General features: G+C 42.7%; 1 protein-coding gene across 1 annotated transcript; it reads right to left on the bottom strand.

The window, feature by feature from the left end:
• Nucleotides 1–5,806: 5,806 nt before the first annotated feature.
• On the bottom strand, nucleotides 5,807–15,157 carry rasip1 (Ras interacting protein 1). The gene is made up of 16 exons (XM_068324300.1): nucleotides 14,910–15,157; nucleotides 14,156–14,277; nucleotides 13,373–13,824; nucleotides 12,956–13,210; nucleotides 12,612–12,850; nucleotides 12,370–12,534; nucleotides 11,565–11,769; nucleotides 11,141–11,439; nucleotides 10,873–11,034; nucleotides 9,554–9,594; nucleotides 9,127–9,281; nucleotides 8,866–8,978; nucleotides 7,826–8,120; nucleotides 6,935–7,098; nucleotides 6,713–6,854; nucleotides 5,807–6,292 (listed from the first exon to the last, which is right to left on the bottom strand). Exons 2-16 carry the CDS (start codon nucleotides 14,275–14,277, stop codon nucleotides 6,114–6,116), a joined length of 2,988 nt encoding a protein of 995 aa, XP_068180401.1. The 5' UTR covers nucleotides 14,910–15,157; the 3' UTR covers nucleotides 5,807–6,113.
• Between the last annotated feature and the right edge of the window lie 229 nt (nucleotides 15,158–15,386).

The following is a 15,386-nucleotide window of genomic DNA, read 5'->3' on the forward strand; positions in this document are numbered from 1 at the left end:
CCAATTAGTCACAAGATCAGTCCCATTTGTAGATATATGAACCCCTTACATGGCCTTTGTTATCATTAACAGCCTGAGTCAAGCCCCAGAAAAATTAAAGCTGTCCAGAATTTTCTATTTTTGGCTCGGACTTTACACCCACACTGCCTCTGTCTTTTTATGTCTCTTCCTTTCGTTTCAAACTGTCTCCTCATCCTCTTTCTGATCATTAATCAGGCTGTCGCTTCTTGTTAGAAGGTCACCACTGGATGCATGAATGGTGTCAGTTTGCCTCAGCGTCTGCCTTGTATTACAGACGCCCTCGCATATGGCTGGACCCCTGGTATTGCCAGGAAGCATGCCAGGAATGTGAGGAATGGCCCAGTGAACGATAAGAAGGAAATTCCCCACATCAAACTGGACTAGAGGCCCAGAAGCAGCAGGCTCGTGAACAATCGCTGGGGAGAAATGAAAGGGATGACGACAAAGAGTAGCACAAGAGGGGATGGATCAGGATTCCTGGTCTGACAAAGGGTCTATATTTGACGCTAAGACAATAAACACAGTAACTGTGGCTTTACGTGAAAGCTGGGAGTGATGACGAACGTGTAACGGTGAAACAGAAAGGAAAGAAATATAATGGGTTGAGTCAATTAGTGATAGTAAGACAGTCATGGAGAAAAGAAGCAATGAATGATGTAGAAAAAACAAGGTGATGCCATGGAAGAGAATGACTGAACAAAGATAAAGATGGCAAAAACCTTAAACATACAAGTTCCCCAACTGAAGGGTGTCAGATGAGGGTGGGAGCAGGAAGAGGGCAAAGATAGGGGCATGTCACAGGAAAGACAACCTTACATTAATCAGTCCCTGGGTGGGTGACTGTGAGGGGGAAGAGGACGCACATGCCTCATGGGAAGATTTCTGACCGGTGAGTCTGTGGATTTGAGTGACGGCACATCTTTGTGACTCAGTAACCCAGTCTTCCTACTGGCTCCCACCCTGATCCATCTGCAGGGGGATTAAAGATCGGTTTGAAAGGCAAACTTTGCAGAGCAAACACAACATTACCAAATACTTAACCAGACTGGCATTCCTGCTGGAGTAGCCTTCTCCATGTGACATTACAGCCAAGTCTACACTCGTCTTGTGTGGCTGCTGGTGCTGATTTGGGGACAGCCAGTGGGTAATTGTTTTGAGCTGCTAAATTGCACAGGGGGGTATTGGATTACCTACCACCAGGGTAGGTAATTCTCATTTCCCTGTTTCCCCTGGAGTTCAGGCTGCTTCATCTGTGAATAAGCGCATACCTCACCGTCGCATGAGGGGCCAGAAACATGCCTCATGTCTGGTAACATAAAGGTGGATAATAGGATATATGGAGGAGGGCAGGAAGTGTAAACACTTCTTCCGCTACGTGGTTTTCTATTCATCTCTATTGGAAATTTAAGAGGTCGGTTGGTGGTGATCCAGTTTCTGTTTATGTAACTAGTTGGCTTCTATGTGTGCTTATTCTTCCTATCTGGGCTAAACCCAGTCTTCTCTTTATTCAGACTATAAATAATATGCAACCAAGAAGGAAATGAAACATTATCTTGGTAAAATTCTCCAGGGTGACTTATCTTGTATGGCAGTGATTCAGCTCTGTAATATCATTATTACAGCATAGTCATTGGCCAGTTACACGATCAAAATTGAGCTCGGTAAATAATATTACAGCCCTAATCTTGGGTTATTTTTTGGGAGCTACATAATAATTAATCATCAAAGTAAAACGCATTCTTGCATGACAAGACGAATCCTGACTTACATTTCGGAGGGAATGTTTTCCCAGGTCAGATCAACATTGTAGAACTCTGCAGAAACATGGCAGGAGTCGGACATTGTGTTGAGGCTACATTGCTTGAGACTTTATTTGTATTTTATGGTGTGGTTTCAAAAAACAAATTTGTGGGAGAATTAGATGTATGGGACGTGGACAGTCTTGCCTCTCAGGTTAAAAAAAACCTCACATAATGACTGTGTGGCTCCCTGGCTTTTTCACCTATCGTAAACAGCTGACACAAGGCAGATAGGTGGGTGTGTGAGTTTTGAGGTGAGGCAGTGAAAGGCACAAGCGGAGAGGTAACTCTGCTTTTTTTTGTAATTCCGTTAAAACAAGCCCATGGGAGTTTTGGACGACTGACAGCTGAGGTGGAGTCGGGGCAGCCAAGCAGGAGGGAGAACGTTTTCATGCGTTTACGTGTGTTTTCCTTTACCGCTGGGATTTATATATGGCTGCAGGGCTGTCTCTCAGGTCTGCTGCTGAGTGTGACGGGACTTCACTCAGGGGTATAGGAACAGGCCCCAGGGGATGACCTATGGAATACCCCTGTTAACCTCCAGGGTACAATGCTTTTGAGGTGTGGTTCCCCATCATCCTTCACCTCTAAAGTGCCGAATCAGTGGAAGGTACAAACCCAGAGAGTATCCCTGACACTAATATGGAAAAAAAAAACCTGTTTGGAGCGAATATAAGGGCAAATATTATTCTTCCTGAGCGTAACCACGGCGAGCACCTCTGACCTGGCAGTGAAAGTGCTGAAACAAAAAGCCCAAAGACTTTTTTTGCCCCATCAAAGAAGCGCTGCATAAAATAAATATGGCCATCAGATTACCATGCTGAACACGGGGCTGCGTTAGCCTCCGCCGGCCGCCCTGCCGCCCAACCCCATAGCTCTATGGGAGTTAAGTGTGGGGTCCGCTCAGTCAACACCATGACGCAAAATGGAACAAGCCTCTGACAGAAGCCCCAGGCTAATGGAATAAGGCCCCTACCCACAGGCCCACAGGCCCCCTGGTCCGGGAGAAAAATACTGAGCGAGAGTGAGAGAGAGAGAGAGAGAGAGAGAGAGAGAGAGAGAGAGAGAGAGAGAGAGAGAGAGAGAGAGAGAGAGAGAGAGAGAGAGAGTACAGAGAACCAGGAGAAAAGAAGAAGACAAAAGGTAAAAGGTAGATGAAGACATTTTAGAGTAGAGGAAAAGAATCCCGGCCCCAAATTGGTGACACCGACCCCGTCACCAACTAACCGCACAAACAGAAATGACTTCTCTTGCCTATGAATCAATAACAGGAGGCCAGGACAGACAGTCCCCAGTGGGAAGAAGGTCGGGGCAGGGCAGGGCAAAACAGGGCATAGTGGTTGGTGGTGGTGGATTTAGCTGCCAGTGAGACTGTGAGGCTTAGCTGGCTGGTCCTCCTAACAGTGGACAGCCTCAGCCCAGTGGATCTGGCCTCACAGGGGATCTTTTATATCCTTGCATGTCCCGGTGTGCATTTGTGTGTAGGGGGTTGCATGTGTGGACCAAAAAAAAAGAGAAAAAAAATATATGTTTATATGTATGTTTCACCTTTGGGTGATGTAACCAGGAGAAAACAAATCTGTTCCTTTGAAGTAAACCAATACTTTTCTGTTGGCTTTTGAGTCATGTAACTGAGGGCTTGCTGTCCACTCCGTCCACCTCACGGCCACAGTTCGTCGTCTGTCTTCATCTGACTGATAATCCTCCCAGCACCTCTGACCTTCACACCGCTTGTCTCAAACCTCATGGAGATTCCTCCACCCCCAGTCTGGCTTTTCCTCTGTCTGTCTGTGACAGAACAGACATTCTCCAGCTCCCTTGTTTCCGTTATGTCCTTGTGTAATATTCCCCATAGTTTCACACTAAAGCTGACTCTCTGACTTGTAGAGCCAGACCCTTAAATATTTTCACTCAAATGAGAAATATTGTGTTATTCTTGAGGAGCCAAAGTCATAAAAGTAATATTGCATCTGTTTTGAGATGTCATGTTAACCGGAATTTTTAAAAAAAACAAGACACAATTTCGGTCCCCACTGGTATAGGAAACCAGTTCTAACGTTCAGCAGTGATGACTACTTTGGACTTAAATCCTCACTCTTTCCCCTCCAATTTCCTGATAAAACGTGTCCCACAACCTCCAGTTGTAGCTCTACAGTCATCATATTCTGCCCTTTCCCCTGACGTACGAGTTCAAAAACCTCCTTATACTGTGGGCTTTAGGATGACGCAGGGCTCAGATAAAATGCTACCAGATCGCAAATAGATACTGCAGCCATGCCAGGTTGTAGCTGTTAGTGTAAAATGTGAGAGCCATGGGCCTTTTCTGGTTCCTGAAAATGACTCCTGTTTTGAACAACAATGAACACAATCACTGTGGTCTACTGGGCCTCACACCAGCAGCATTGCATTACCTCGCTTGCCTCCCTACTGTTCTCCTTTTCTTTTCATCCTTCTCTCTTTTCTCCTCTGACTCAGCTGTTTTGTAGGAAAATCCGTCTCTTTGAAGAAAGGAAGAATCTTTCATTACTCGACAGCAGGGAGAGAGAAGGAGATGATAGGGAGAAGATAACTGGCCCATTGTCTTCACACACATCCACCAATGATAATTGCGTTTCACTAATTACAGAGAGCTGCTACAACAGGTGTGGGTCTCTGCACCTGGGGAAAAAGGCTTCTTCAGTCCACGTGTGTGTGTGTGTCAGAGAGACAGATAGAGGGTTGTGTAACTATGAATTTATGGGTGAAAGTGTGTATGACATTGTGTCTGTGTCAGCGGTTGAGACCACAGTAAACGGTGTGTGTGTCACATGCTTACTAAATCTTACATGTTAGTTAACGCACTCAGACATTGGTCACTGTATCGTGTCATAGACTACCGTAATATCATACAATCGCCGTTGATCTATACGAGTCTGAACCCCGTCTGTGTTTAATTATAAAGCTGTAGACTACATCTGTTTGGTATTACTGGAAAGTTGAAATTAGCACACAAACACAGTCTCACTCTCATTCATTCACCACAATGAATTTCAAATGAGAGTGATTACAATCACTTAATTGATAAATGTGACCACGGAGAGCCTCCTCTCATGATTCATAATCTATAAGCAGTCTTGCTCAATGGTGTGTTTTTTTATGTCAGCACACTAAAAAATTGGGGAGACAGAACCGGGGGCGATGGTGATGATGTAAGCAGGGGGTCTCTCATGGGACTGATGTATTTTTGAGCCTTTTACCGTAATGGAATTCATCTGAGAAGCTGACCGGAAGAAAGGAAGCCATTTGCTCAGACCCCAGATGAGGAGTATGATGAAGTCAAGTTTGTCAGGACGTCATAGAGATTCACTGTCAAAACAAAGAGAAGTGGTTTCTAAAGAAGTCTGGCTGACTAGACAGTGAAATTGACTGGATATTACAAATTTGTGACAGTTCAAGTTCAAGTCTAGATGTTACTCACCGCTGATGATATCACCTGTCTCATGTCTGTATATGACAGGGGCTTGCTAATTTGTGCTTAATGAGCTGGACTTTTTTACGAGGTGAGGGCTACCACAATAATGAAATGGGAAACCCTACCAATCACACCACTTTAGTGCGTCACATCGACCCAAGGGAAATTAAAATCTACTCTGATCTTAACTCACCGGCCTTCACCTTTACAACAGTTTACCTTGGTGAAGGTACCCTTTGTGTGTGGTCGACACATGGTCTCATTTGCTGCCTGAGTCATGACCTTTCCTAAACTACTGCCATTATTACAGGAAACGAGAATGAGCCTTCAGAGCAGACAATAATGCAGTTGAATAATCGTTTCCTTAGTCAAGCACTTCTACCTGCAGACTCATCATTTAACATCAGAGGGGAATGAGTCCTGCATTGCCACCTTGTGGAATATTCCTTTGGTGTTTGAAGTAGAGGCGGGTGCCAAGCCCAAGGGGCCGTACTGTGGGAAAAAGAGCTTGCCAAAGATAATGAGGAAATTGTTCATCTTTTAGGCAAGAATTTGGTATTTTATTAAAAACAAGTTTATAAACATGCATGAAAGCCAAGTTTAACAATCAGGACTGGACAACTTTGCCCTAACAGACATGCTGTTTTCCTACCTACTTTAAAAGAACTTATATCTATAAAGACATACCAAAGCCTATACATTTTGAATAAAATATATAAATGAATAAGTTGCTATGGAAAGGTTATGAAAAAAACAACAGTTTGTTGGTTTGTTTGTTTGTGATGTGAATTTTTGAAATCCTTTTCACTGAAACATGTGTTGAGAGACAAATATGGGCATTCTCAAAGTCGAGTCCGCTGATTGGCAGGAAGCTCATCCTGGTCAAGTCCCCACAAGAAGGTGCGGAGACGAGTCACTTCCTTTTGCAGCTCAGGGCTGGGGATTGGCTGGGAGAGGTCAAGGCGGGGTGTCTCATTCGGTAGGATCAGAGGAGGGTGATCCAGGAAGCTCTCAAATATGTCTGAAAGATCGTAAAGAAACAGCTGACCTACGCATTGTGTCACTTTTTCGAGTGTGTGTGATTTTGGAGTTTGTCAGGAACCTTTTCCACTTTTTTTGAGCATAGCATGCCTTAGTACCATTTGAACTTTTTTTTTTTTCAGTGGCACATGACTCGCTTGACATATTACGATGAAACTGTGGAAAGGTGAAACATGTTCCATGGAAGGAATCATTTAATTTAGAACAGATGTCCTTAAGAAAACTACAGTTAGCTAAACTTTTTAAAAAAACAAATAATGTTACTAATGCAATATTTTCACGGAATTTGAATCGTAATCTGAGGTTCAAACTCTCTGGGAACTTTTGCTTTAGGCTGTAGTCGCAGAACATGTAAACTGAACTTCCTGTCTGAGTGCTGTATAGTTGAACTATGCCTTACCTCCGCTAAGCTCTGTGCCCGGTGGAGGGGCCCAGGATGCAGGTGGTGCCCTGGTTGGTCCCAGCTTGTAATGAGTGAGGAGATGGTGCAACTGTGAAGAGCTTAATAAGACATGATCCTCCAGCAGACCGGTCCAGGACGACTGGAAGAGAAGACAAGTCAATAAAGAGGGGAAAATGACGGTCTGAGAAGAAACGCTCCATATGTGCCATTTTTTTTTACCTGGATAAGTCGAGTTTTGGGAATACAGAGGAAGTTGACCGTTACTGACAATTTCTTCATGAACTCAGAGGCTATGTCTCCTAATCCTGCCCCTTGTAGCCAATCCAGAACCAGGTCCAAGTTTGTACGGATCTGAACTGCTCTAGACCACGAAAACAGACCATCTAATGGGAGAGAACAGCATAGCTGAATAACCGAATAACCTCATCTGATAATGTGTGACTTAGAAGAACTTTGACCTTTAAAGTGAGATATCTTAAAAAAACAAAAATGAAAAAGGTTACTCTAAACACATAAGCATGTGTAAAATGAGAAAACGAGTATTAAAAAGCCTTTATTATAGTGGCTGAGTCAATAAAACAGCAACTGTTTTCAGCCACTATGTCCACATCAGCGCTTAAGACACTTTTTTTCCATATCATTGATTGGAGTTGTGATAAAGAGCTGGTGGTCAAAATATATTGGCTTTTCTAACATTTTGGCGTCTTTAATGGTTCAGCCACTGTAATAAAGTGTTTTTAATATTTCCTTGCCCATTAAATACATTCTCCCAAGATTGCCTTTTTGTTTTTCTATGCTTTTTCGCTACTGCTGTCCAAGACCACCCAATATATATTTAATCTACATTACATTATAAATATAAACCACTCATCTCTACCAAACATTTGGAAGATGCAATAATACAATCTGATTGTGAAAAAGCTGAAATCATACACAATGAAACTCAATTAAATACAGCCTTTCTTGGTCTGGTATGACCAGTATCGTATTGTTAGCTAGAAGTGAGACGTGGCTCATGGATATAACTGGAATTACTGATAAAAAGCTCTTTGCTACTTGCTGTCATAGCGGTAGCTGTTCACAGGCTCTTTTCAACCTTTGCCTTCTCACCTCTCTCCAACAAAGTATTGAGCAGGGATGTGTTGGTGAAGAAAAAGAGGTAGCCAAAGGTTTGAGAGGTGAGGGGTGGGGACAAACACGCCTCCCGTGACAGCATCAGGGAACAGCGATACACTTCCACTAGTCCCGCAACTTTGGGTGGTAAGGCAGACACATCGTCCACCTCTCCTCCCCCTTCTCTTTTGTCTTCTCCCTCTGCACCCCGAGCTGCATCCTTGTCCTTCTCCATCTCCTCACTAGAGAACGGGTTGGTGTCCAGGAGAGCTGGAAGTAGTGAGTACAGGGTCTTTGTGGACAAAGAACAGACAAAATTAGTTTGATTAAAAAGCTTGTTTTGTTAAATGAAACGCTAAACTAATATGTAATACTGGAATGATCAATTCCCAGAGGTTGCATTCTACTGTTTCTGGTAATCCCCTTACTTTTTCTCCATTATCATCATGAGATTGACAGTCATACTTAAAATTAAAACTTCACAGCTGAAGTTGGACAGCTTTTTTCTATCTCTTTCACAAATAAATTTTCAATTTGTTGTCTATTGCCACATATCTTGGAACAAAACACCTCACGTGTCCCAGCAGCACTTTCACGGATAATGAGAATACTGGCAAACATTAGGTCTGCTGAACATCAGCATGTTACCACTGCTGTGAGCAGTTTTTATTCATTTTCCAAAGAAAAGTCAGATGTGGGGATGTGAACATTTTTCTAAGGTGGATTTCCACTAGAGAAGACATAAGTGAGCATAAGTTCTAATACAATGCTGATTGAAGGCTATTCTATCAGAATGCAATGCATAAAGAAAGATGAGAATCTTGTAAAAAGAAAAGGAACCATACTAAGATTTAAGAAAGACATGATTTCATGGTGATTTTAATGTGCAGATCTTTCAAAGTTGCAGTTTGACATCAGAGGTCACACATTTAAAATTGAAAAAAGCTTTTTGAGGAATATTTATTAGCTTCTAAAAATATGTGACTATTACAAAAAATGCCATACTGTATAGAAAAAGTCTTTTTTTTATATTGCACCTTGGTGAGGTGATACACACACTGTTGGAAGGTGTGCATAATGACATCATCCAGCTGTGCCAGAGCTTCTGAGCAGGTGTCCATGTCGGCCGTTAGAAGTGGATCTCCTGGGGCTTTAGAAAATTGGTCATATAAATTAAGATTTAAGTCTGCTTATACAGCATGTGCCACATTCCCAACTTTCTGATATTTTATTTCAGAGATATACCTTCCTGAAACTTTATTTTCAGTTGAATTTACAGTGTTTTTAAATCATCTCACCTTCAAACTCCCACTCTTTCTCCATGGCTTCAACTTTGACCTGGAAGAAGTTCAGAAGCTCTGTGGCGTTTGACATCCAGAACATCAGGGGTCGAAGGTCAGATGACAGTTTGAGGACATTTAACGTGCTTATCTCGCTCTCTTGCTCTGTAGAACTAGACACATTTGTGTAATGCCAAAGTTATGTGAGCTTTAAAACGATTGTGAACATTCTCCTGTCAGTGCTTTGTTGTGGGAGTGAAAATAGGTTGATTTATCTTTGGTTAACTGTATTTCAGCTATTTTACAACATCACTGTCTTACAATGCTTTCATCACACAACAAAAATTTTCCAAAGACACAACAGAATGGCACAAATGTATCATGAATCACTCATAGAGAGATCTCTAAATAGAGGGAGCATGACGTCGAACAAAAATGTTCTTACTTTTGCGTGGGATGCTTATCCCCGAATTCCTTAATGTTATCCTATAAAGAGAGTTGGAGACAGAAGAGAGGAGAGACATCTTGACTTAGTGTGGGTGTGGGGCAGGGGGAGCAGCGTCTGGCCCTGAAGCCAGGACAATTACAGCACATTTTCCAGTAGAATGGCAGTGACATCAGCTCATCCTCTCTCCTGTCCACAATGTAACAGGCCACAATATGTCTGCCTGATGGATTTCATGCCTGACTAAATTTGGCAGTTTCAATCTGCCTGCAGGAGTAATTATGCAAACGCCACAGAGGTACCATCAAACCCATCAGGGGACAACAGTGGAAACCTAAACAAGGCAAAATTTAATGATTGCAAAATTTGATCTTCCTCAGAATGTTCTAAATTTAATATCACAGCCATATTTATTCATCATGCATACCAACAAATGGATAAGCATACGGTCTGAATTTGACAAACTGGTGATTTTCTGCCAAGCTCAGTTCAATCTGAGCATGACCATATTGTAATGCAATACTGTCCCAAAGACAGTTTTTTGGTTACTAGAGCTCAGGGCTCTAGATATTTCATTATTTTATGAAATTATTTTATCGATCCAGTGAGATCATTTTACTTGTGGAGTAAGCAGTCTCGCCATGAGTACGGTGACACACAAAAATGTGTAAATAACTTTCAAAACAAGTTATTTAATTAATGTTTAGAGATCAAGATTTTGAGTCTGGCAGGAACAGAATTATTTGAGTGTTTTTCTTTGTCATAGTCATCGTTCATTGGATAAATACAGATTTATAGTTCATTAATTTGGTTCACAAATAGATGAATGGATGGATCGACTCCTCCTAAAGGACACAATCCTTTGGCCTACTATCAGTTTGACAGTTTGTGATTTTAGCTGAAATTCCTACAGAATTTATTTCAGACTCTCATCTCCCTCTTAGACTGAATCATAATGATTTTGGTAAACTTATGACCCTTATTCAACAAAATTCCATCTTTGGGTCAAAAATTCAGTTTGTTCAATAAGCTAAACACTCTATGCAGATCACATACTTTCTGTTCTGTCATAACTTTTGAGAGAATCTTAGCATCTCTGTTGTAAGCAGTCACGCAAAACACAGCTTTGCCTAAATATTTACAGCAGAAATATAACAGGAAATGAGATAGACATATGGAACTGACATGCAGCAAAGCTCCATTGTTCATCCAGCTGACGGTTCAATCCTAGGCTACCAGGTTATCCAATCCAACTTTATTTGTTAAGCACTGTCATATGTTATTTTTTCATGTGTCACAATTCTTTATTTTTCACTTACCCAGACAATTTCCTTTATTAGGTTGGCTGACTTGAGTAATATTTGTGGTGTGAGTGCAGGGTCCAGGTGTTTGGATGCATGATCTATCATGATTGACAGGAGATAAGCAGGAGCTAAAGGCCCACCCCCAGAGTCTGGAGAGGAATTTTTGGAGATTATCTCCTAAGAGAAAAGTGAAGAATAAACATAACATATATCATCAAAGCACTTTTTCTGTGATGCAACATAAAGTGAGGTGGGTTGCTATCAAGGTTATTCTTTATCTCACCTGCAACAGGGGATCTGCATGACGGGGATGAAACTTCAAAATTGCCTCAGTAGATCCCAGATACTGCCTCAGAGCTTCCTGTCTATCCACCAGACCTGAGGGGCAGCAGGCGGTGGAGACATCCGCCTGCCAAGGCAAGGTCAATGCCAAAGGTGGAGCTGGAATCACACGGGGGTCACGGTACAGGAAAAGGAAGTGTTTCCCCAGACCGATCACATCCCCAGGCTTTAGAACTGTCTCCCTGTAAAGGGCCAGTCCATTGTGTGTGACCTCACCACCTCTGAAAGGCCTCATCAGAGCTAAGATGGAATAAAATTACATTTATGGTTTAAAAAAGAGCTTTAAAATATATACTGTATTTTTATTTATTCTTTTTGAAAAATGAGTGATATATGTATGTGACCATATGTGACTATTGTAATACCTTGTCCAGTGGGTGTCTCGGGAACAGCTGAGTCTCTCCTGACCAACAAGTGTCTGGTCAAGAGGTCGGGTGCAGAGAGGAATGTTTCTACCTTCATAGACCTCTTGCCCTTCCTTTCCCTCTCCCTCTCCTTCTCTCTCTCCCTCATTGTAGGCTTTCTTCCAAACACATGCATATGCCCCACCATGATGTACAAAACAAAATCCTAAACAAAAGACAGTTGAGAGTAGAAGACAGTCAGGGAGGTCTGTTATCTTTGAAGTGTGATGGTTTTTTCCACCCTCGATCTTTGAGATGTCAAGAAAGTGGTTGATAAGGTAAGAAGTGTGTCACAGTTTGCAACAATGGAGACCTGAGTGAGATCATTGTGTGTGAGTGCTAAACACAGTGGTGTTTTGTACTTTTGTTGGATAATGATAGAGGCATTGTGCTGGTCTGAGGTTGTTTTGTGTTGAATGCTGAATAGGAGCGGCTTTGAGAGCAATGTAAACCTTGATGGTATGTGGCGATTACAGACATGTAGGTATGATGTCATCTGAAGGGTGTGTGCATGCGTGCACATCTTCACAAATGTCTGCAATGTGTCTCTTAGTCAGCACGTTGACATAAAATATTCCATGTTACTGTCTGTGTGTGTTTGTGTGTGTGTGTGTGTGTGTGTGTGTGTGTGTGTGTGTGTGTGTGTGTGTGTGTGTGTGTGTGTGTGTGTGTGTGTGTGTGTGTGAGCTGTGTTTCCAAAGTTTACCTGTGTGTGGGTGTTGTTTTTAAGTATTTGTGTGTGATATCATCTGTCAGCATGTCTTGCCTTGCTCTGATCATAACCCTGCAGCAACAGGAAGTACGGCCGGTCTGTGGGTGGAAGAATTAAACTTTGTGACATCACTTCCAGGTCACAGCTCGAGTAATCTCTTTCATCCTGTGAAGGTTGGTTTGTCCACCCAACTTTTGCTTCAGCTTTCGATGCTCTAATCTGGAAAAGACATGATGGTTAAAACACCATTTGGTATAAAGTGTTCCATTTATTTCTCACTACATAATCTCCTTTACCTCTCCTGGAAGTGGGTTGATCATGCTTGTAATGTTCTTCCTGTCCTGCACCCCTTCATTGTTGGGTGCGTTAGTAGAGCCATTTGAATCTTTGCTGATGTGGTTACCTTGGCGACGCCGAAGACTCAAGTTCATGTCACTGATGCTCCTTCTGAGCTCCGTGTTCCTACCGCGGTGACCACGCTCGCTCTCTTCCAGCCCGCCCCCTGATGGTGTCCTGTTTCTCCGCCAGCGCACACCTGTTGCCCAGATAACCAGAGGATTAGTTAGTCTGGACCGACCGGGCGAGTGTTTGATAGTTCTTTTGTGTCCTAGCACACTTTTCTGTTGTGTCTTAAACATACCTTGACAGTTCTCTCCCTCCCTCTCACGCTCCTTCTCCCTCTCTTCTCTCTCATAGTCTTCCTTTCTTTGGATTTCAAAGCGCCGTTCAAATCCATCCTTGGGTCGCCACATGTCCACTAACAACAGAGGACATTCCCATGGGGCAACGCTTCTCCGGCATTCTGTCTCCCATTTGATAGTTCCATCTGCCTGCTGGATGGGCTTTCCAATGACATCACACAACAGGAAGTCCTCCGGGCTGTGTTTCTGAAGAACTAGAAAGTAATGGAGGAAGGGAGGGTAATTATTTTTCCATAACGCTGCGGTTTATGTTTGTATTTAGTCAGTCCCAATTGGTTAAAAAATTTTGGGCAAACAATTCCCAGTAATCGGTTGCAGCAGTGGTCCAAATGGAAGATTTTTTCCCTCTCTCATACCTACGTCATCTGTTTCCTCCCTTTCTCTCTCAGTGTACCGAGTGATGACCTGAGCAATGAGCTGCCTGGCTGTAGAGTGTACATTGGCCAGCAGAGAGCGATAGTTAGCTCCACTGGAGAGGGCATCACCATAGATCTTGATAAGTCCTGGGGCAGAGGAAGAAGCAGGGGGCAAGTAGTGATGGGAAGAGGGAGCAACCGAATGAGCCCAAACTTCTCTCTCCCTCTCCCCAACCGCCCGGTCCCTGTCACTATTAGAACGACCTCGCAGAAAGAGATGGGAAAGACGCTTTGTGCGAGACTGGGGCCCAGCAGGCCGTGGCCTGAGGAAAGCTGGAGATGGAGATGGGGATGGGGTAGGGGAAGCTAGTGAGGGGGTGGAATTAGAAAGGGAAGAGGAAGGAGCAGTGGGGGCCTCGTGGAGGGAGGCTGCGTCAGAGCTGGTGGTCGACCTGGAACAACATAGACAGAAGGAGGAGAGAGGACGGAGAAAGGAAGGGACCAGTCAGCTGTGAATTATGACTGACTAAACACAGACAAACAAGAGCTAAAATAAAATCTGCAAAGGTTACAGAGTTGGAAGGATACTGATGACAGTGGAAGTAAGATAAGATAAGATGTACACAAACTATTCATTCCACAATACTTGTCAGGTACTGAACTCCAAATGAAGCTAGAAACTTTCAATAACGTCTACAGTTTTGCTGTATACCCTAACAACAAATACACATGGAATACAAGTAAAACACAAGATAAGAAGTGAGTTTGAGAGAACAAACTAACTTGACAGAGATAGCACTTGGCCAACGGCCCCCTAGCTTGGCAAAATGTTTTCTGGGTGAGTTGATCCACAGACCCACTGGGAAATGGAGCTTTCTGAAGCGAGGACTTCCAGACCCCTCCATCTGACAAAGAGAGAGAAAGACATGCTGATAATATGAAGAAATGTGCTTTTCAGATCCATAATGTGCACTATTATGCGATACAAGTTACTGTAAATGTCATGTTTCCCCAAAGCAATGAGGAATATTTATCATCGACAGGATATAAACAATATAACAATGGCATGATGTCACCATCAAAAATATCAACAGGATACCCACAGCCGTCATCAACATGGTGCAAACAAACGGAAAGAGGTTAATTCAAAACATCCAACAAACCCTCGAAAATAGTGAATTTTTCGCCATCAAACAGGAAGCCTATCTTGTAGGACTCTTGCAGGCTCAGCTCTTACAATGATTGGGAGAAGCCACTCCAAAGGTCATTTCATGTCTCAGAGTTAGCTCTAAGTAAATTATGGTGGATGACACTTTCTTTCTTGCCCTTCCAGGTGGAATTTGGTTGCCTAAACAAGATCACTACACATCTAGTAACACTGAAACACCAAACCTATAATCTGGTTGTCATTTGAGACAGATTGCAGCTTTTAACAAGCACCTATCCCACATATGATGCAAATTTTGAGAACCATGAAATCAATATGATGCATGAAACAGTCAAATGCTCATAAGTGTTAAAATGAGAGAACACTTACCCACAGTTACTTCTGATCCTCCTGCTGTGTGCTGTGGAGTTTATTCACTACCGAAATGCGAGTATCCAGCTCAAACTTATCTAACAGCTCTGCATGTTTTCTTTTCTCTACAACTAAATTTCATTTTCAAAAGGCCAAAACTTATGATACATTTACATATACATGTCTAATTTCTAATGCCCACCTTCTTTGGCTAAATACTGTTTTCATCCAACTGAACAAGAGTTAGTCCCTGTCGCCATCTGGCTCTGAGGCTCTCTGGGTCTATAGATAGAGAAACAGGCCCATTGTTCTAAGTGACAGAATTTCCTTCCTTTGCACCGGACAACACCTATATCCTGACTGAGTTGGGGGTTGGTAGAAAGCAAGAGAAGGGTGAATTCACCCAGAGCGTCATCAGGAATTCTATGTACTTAATTGAATACCATAGAGGAAGCCAGATATATTTCTTTTTCTCAGGCTGGATTAAACAGAAAC

The sequence above is a fragment of the Antennarius striatus genome, chromosome 9 (genome assembly GCF_040054535.1).
Source record: "Antennarius striatus isolate MH-2024 chromosome 9, ASM4005453v1, whole genome shotgun sequence".
Taxonomy (NCBI): domain Eukaryota; kingdom Metazoa; phylum Chordata; class Actinopteri; order Lophiiformes; family Antennariidae; genus Antennarius; species Antennarius striatus.

What these genes read in the sequence shown, in the direction of transcription:
- rasip1 (XM_068324300.1), bottom strand. Translation starts at nt 14,277, where the DNA reads ATGGAGGGGTCTGGAAGTCCTCGCTTCAGAAAGCTCCATTTCCCAGTG. An exon ending in TCAACCCACTTCCAGGAGAG is followed by an intron (nt 12,535 to 12,611) that starts GTAAAGGAGATT and finishes TGTCTTTTCCAG; the next exon opens with ATTAGAGCATCGAAAGCTGA. An exon ending in GATAAGCATCCCACGCAAAA is followed by an intron (nt 9,282 to 9,553) that starts GTAAGAACATTT and finishes AAATGTGTCTAG; the next exon opens with TTCTACAGAGCAAGAGAGCG.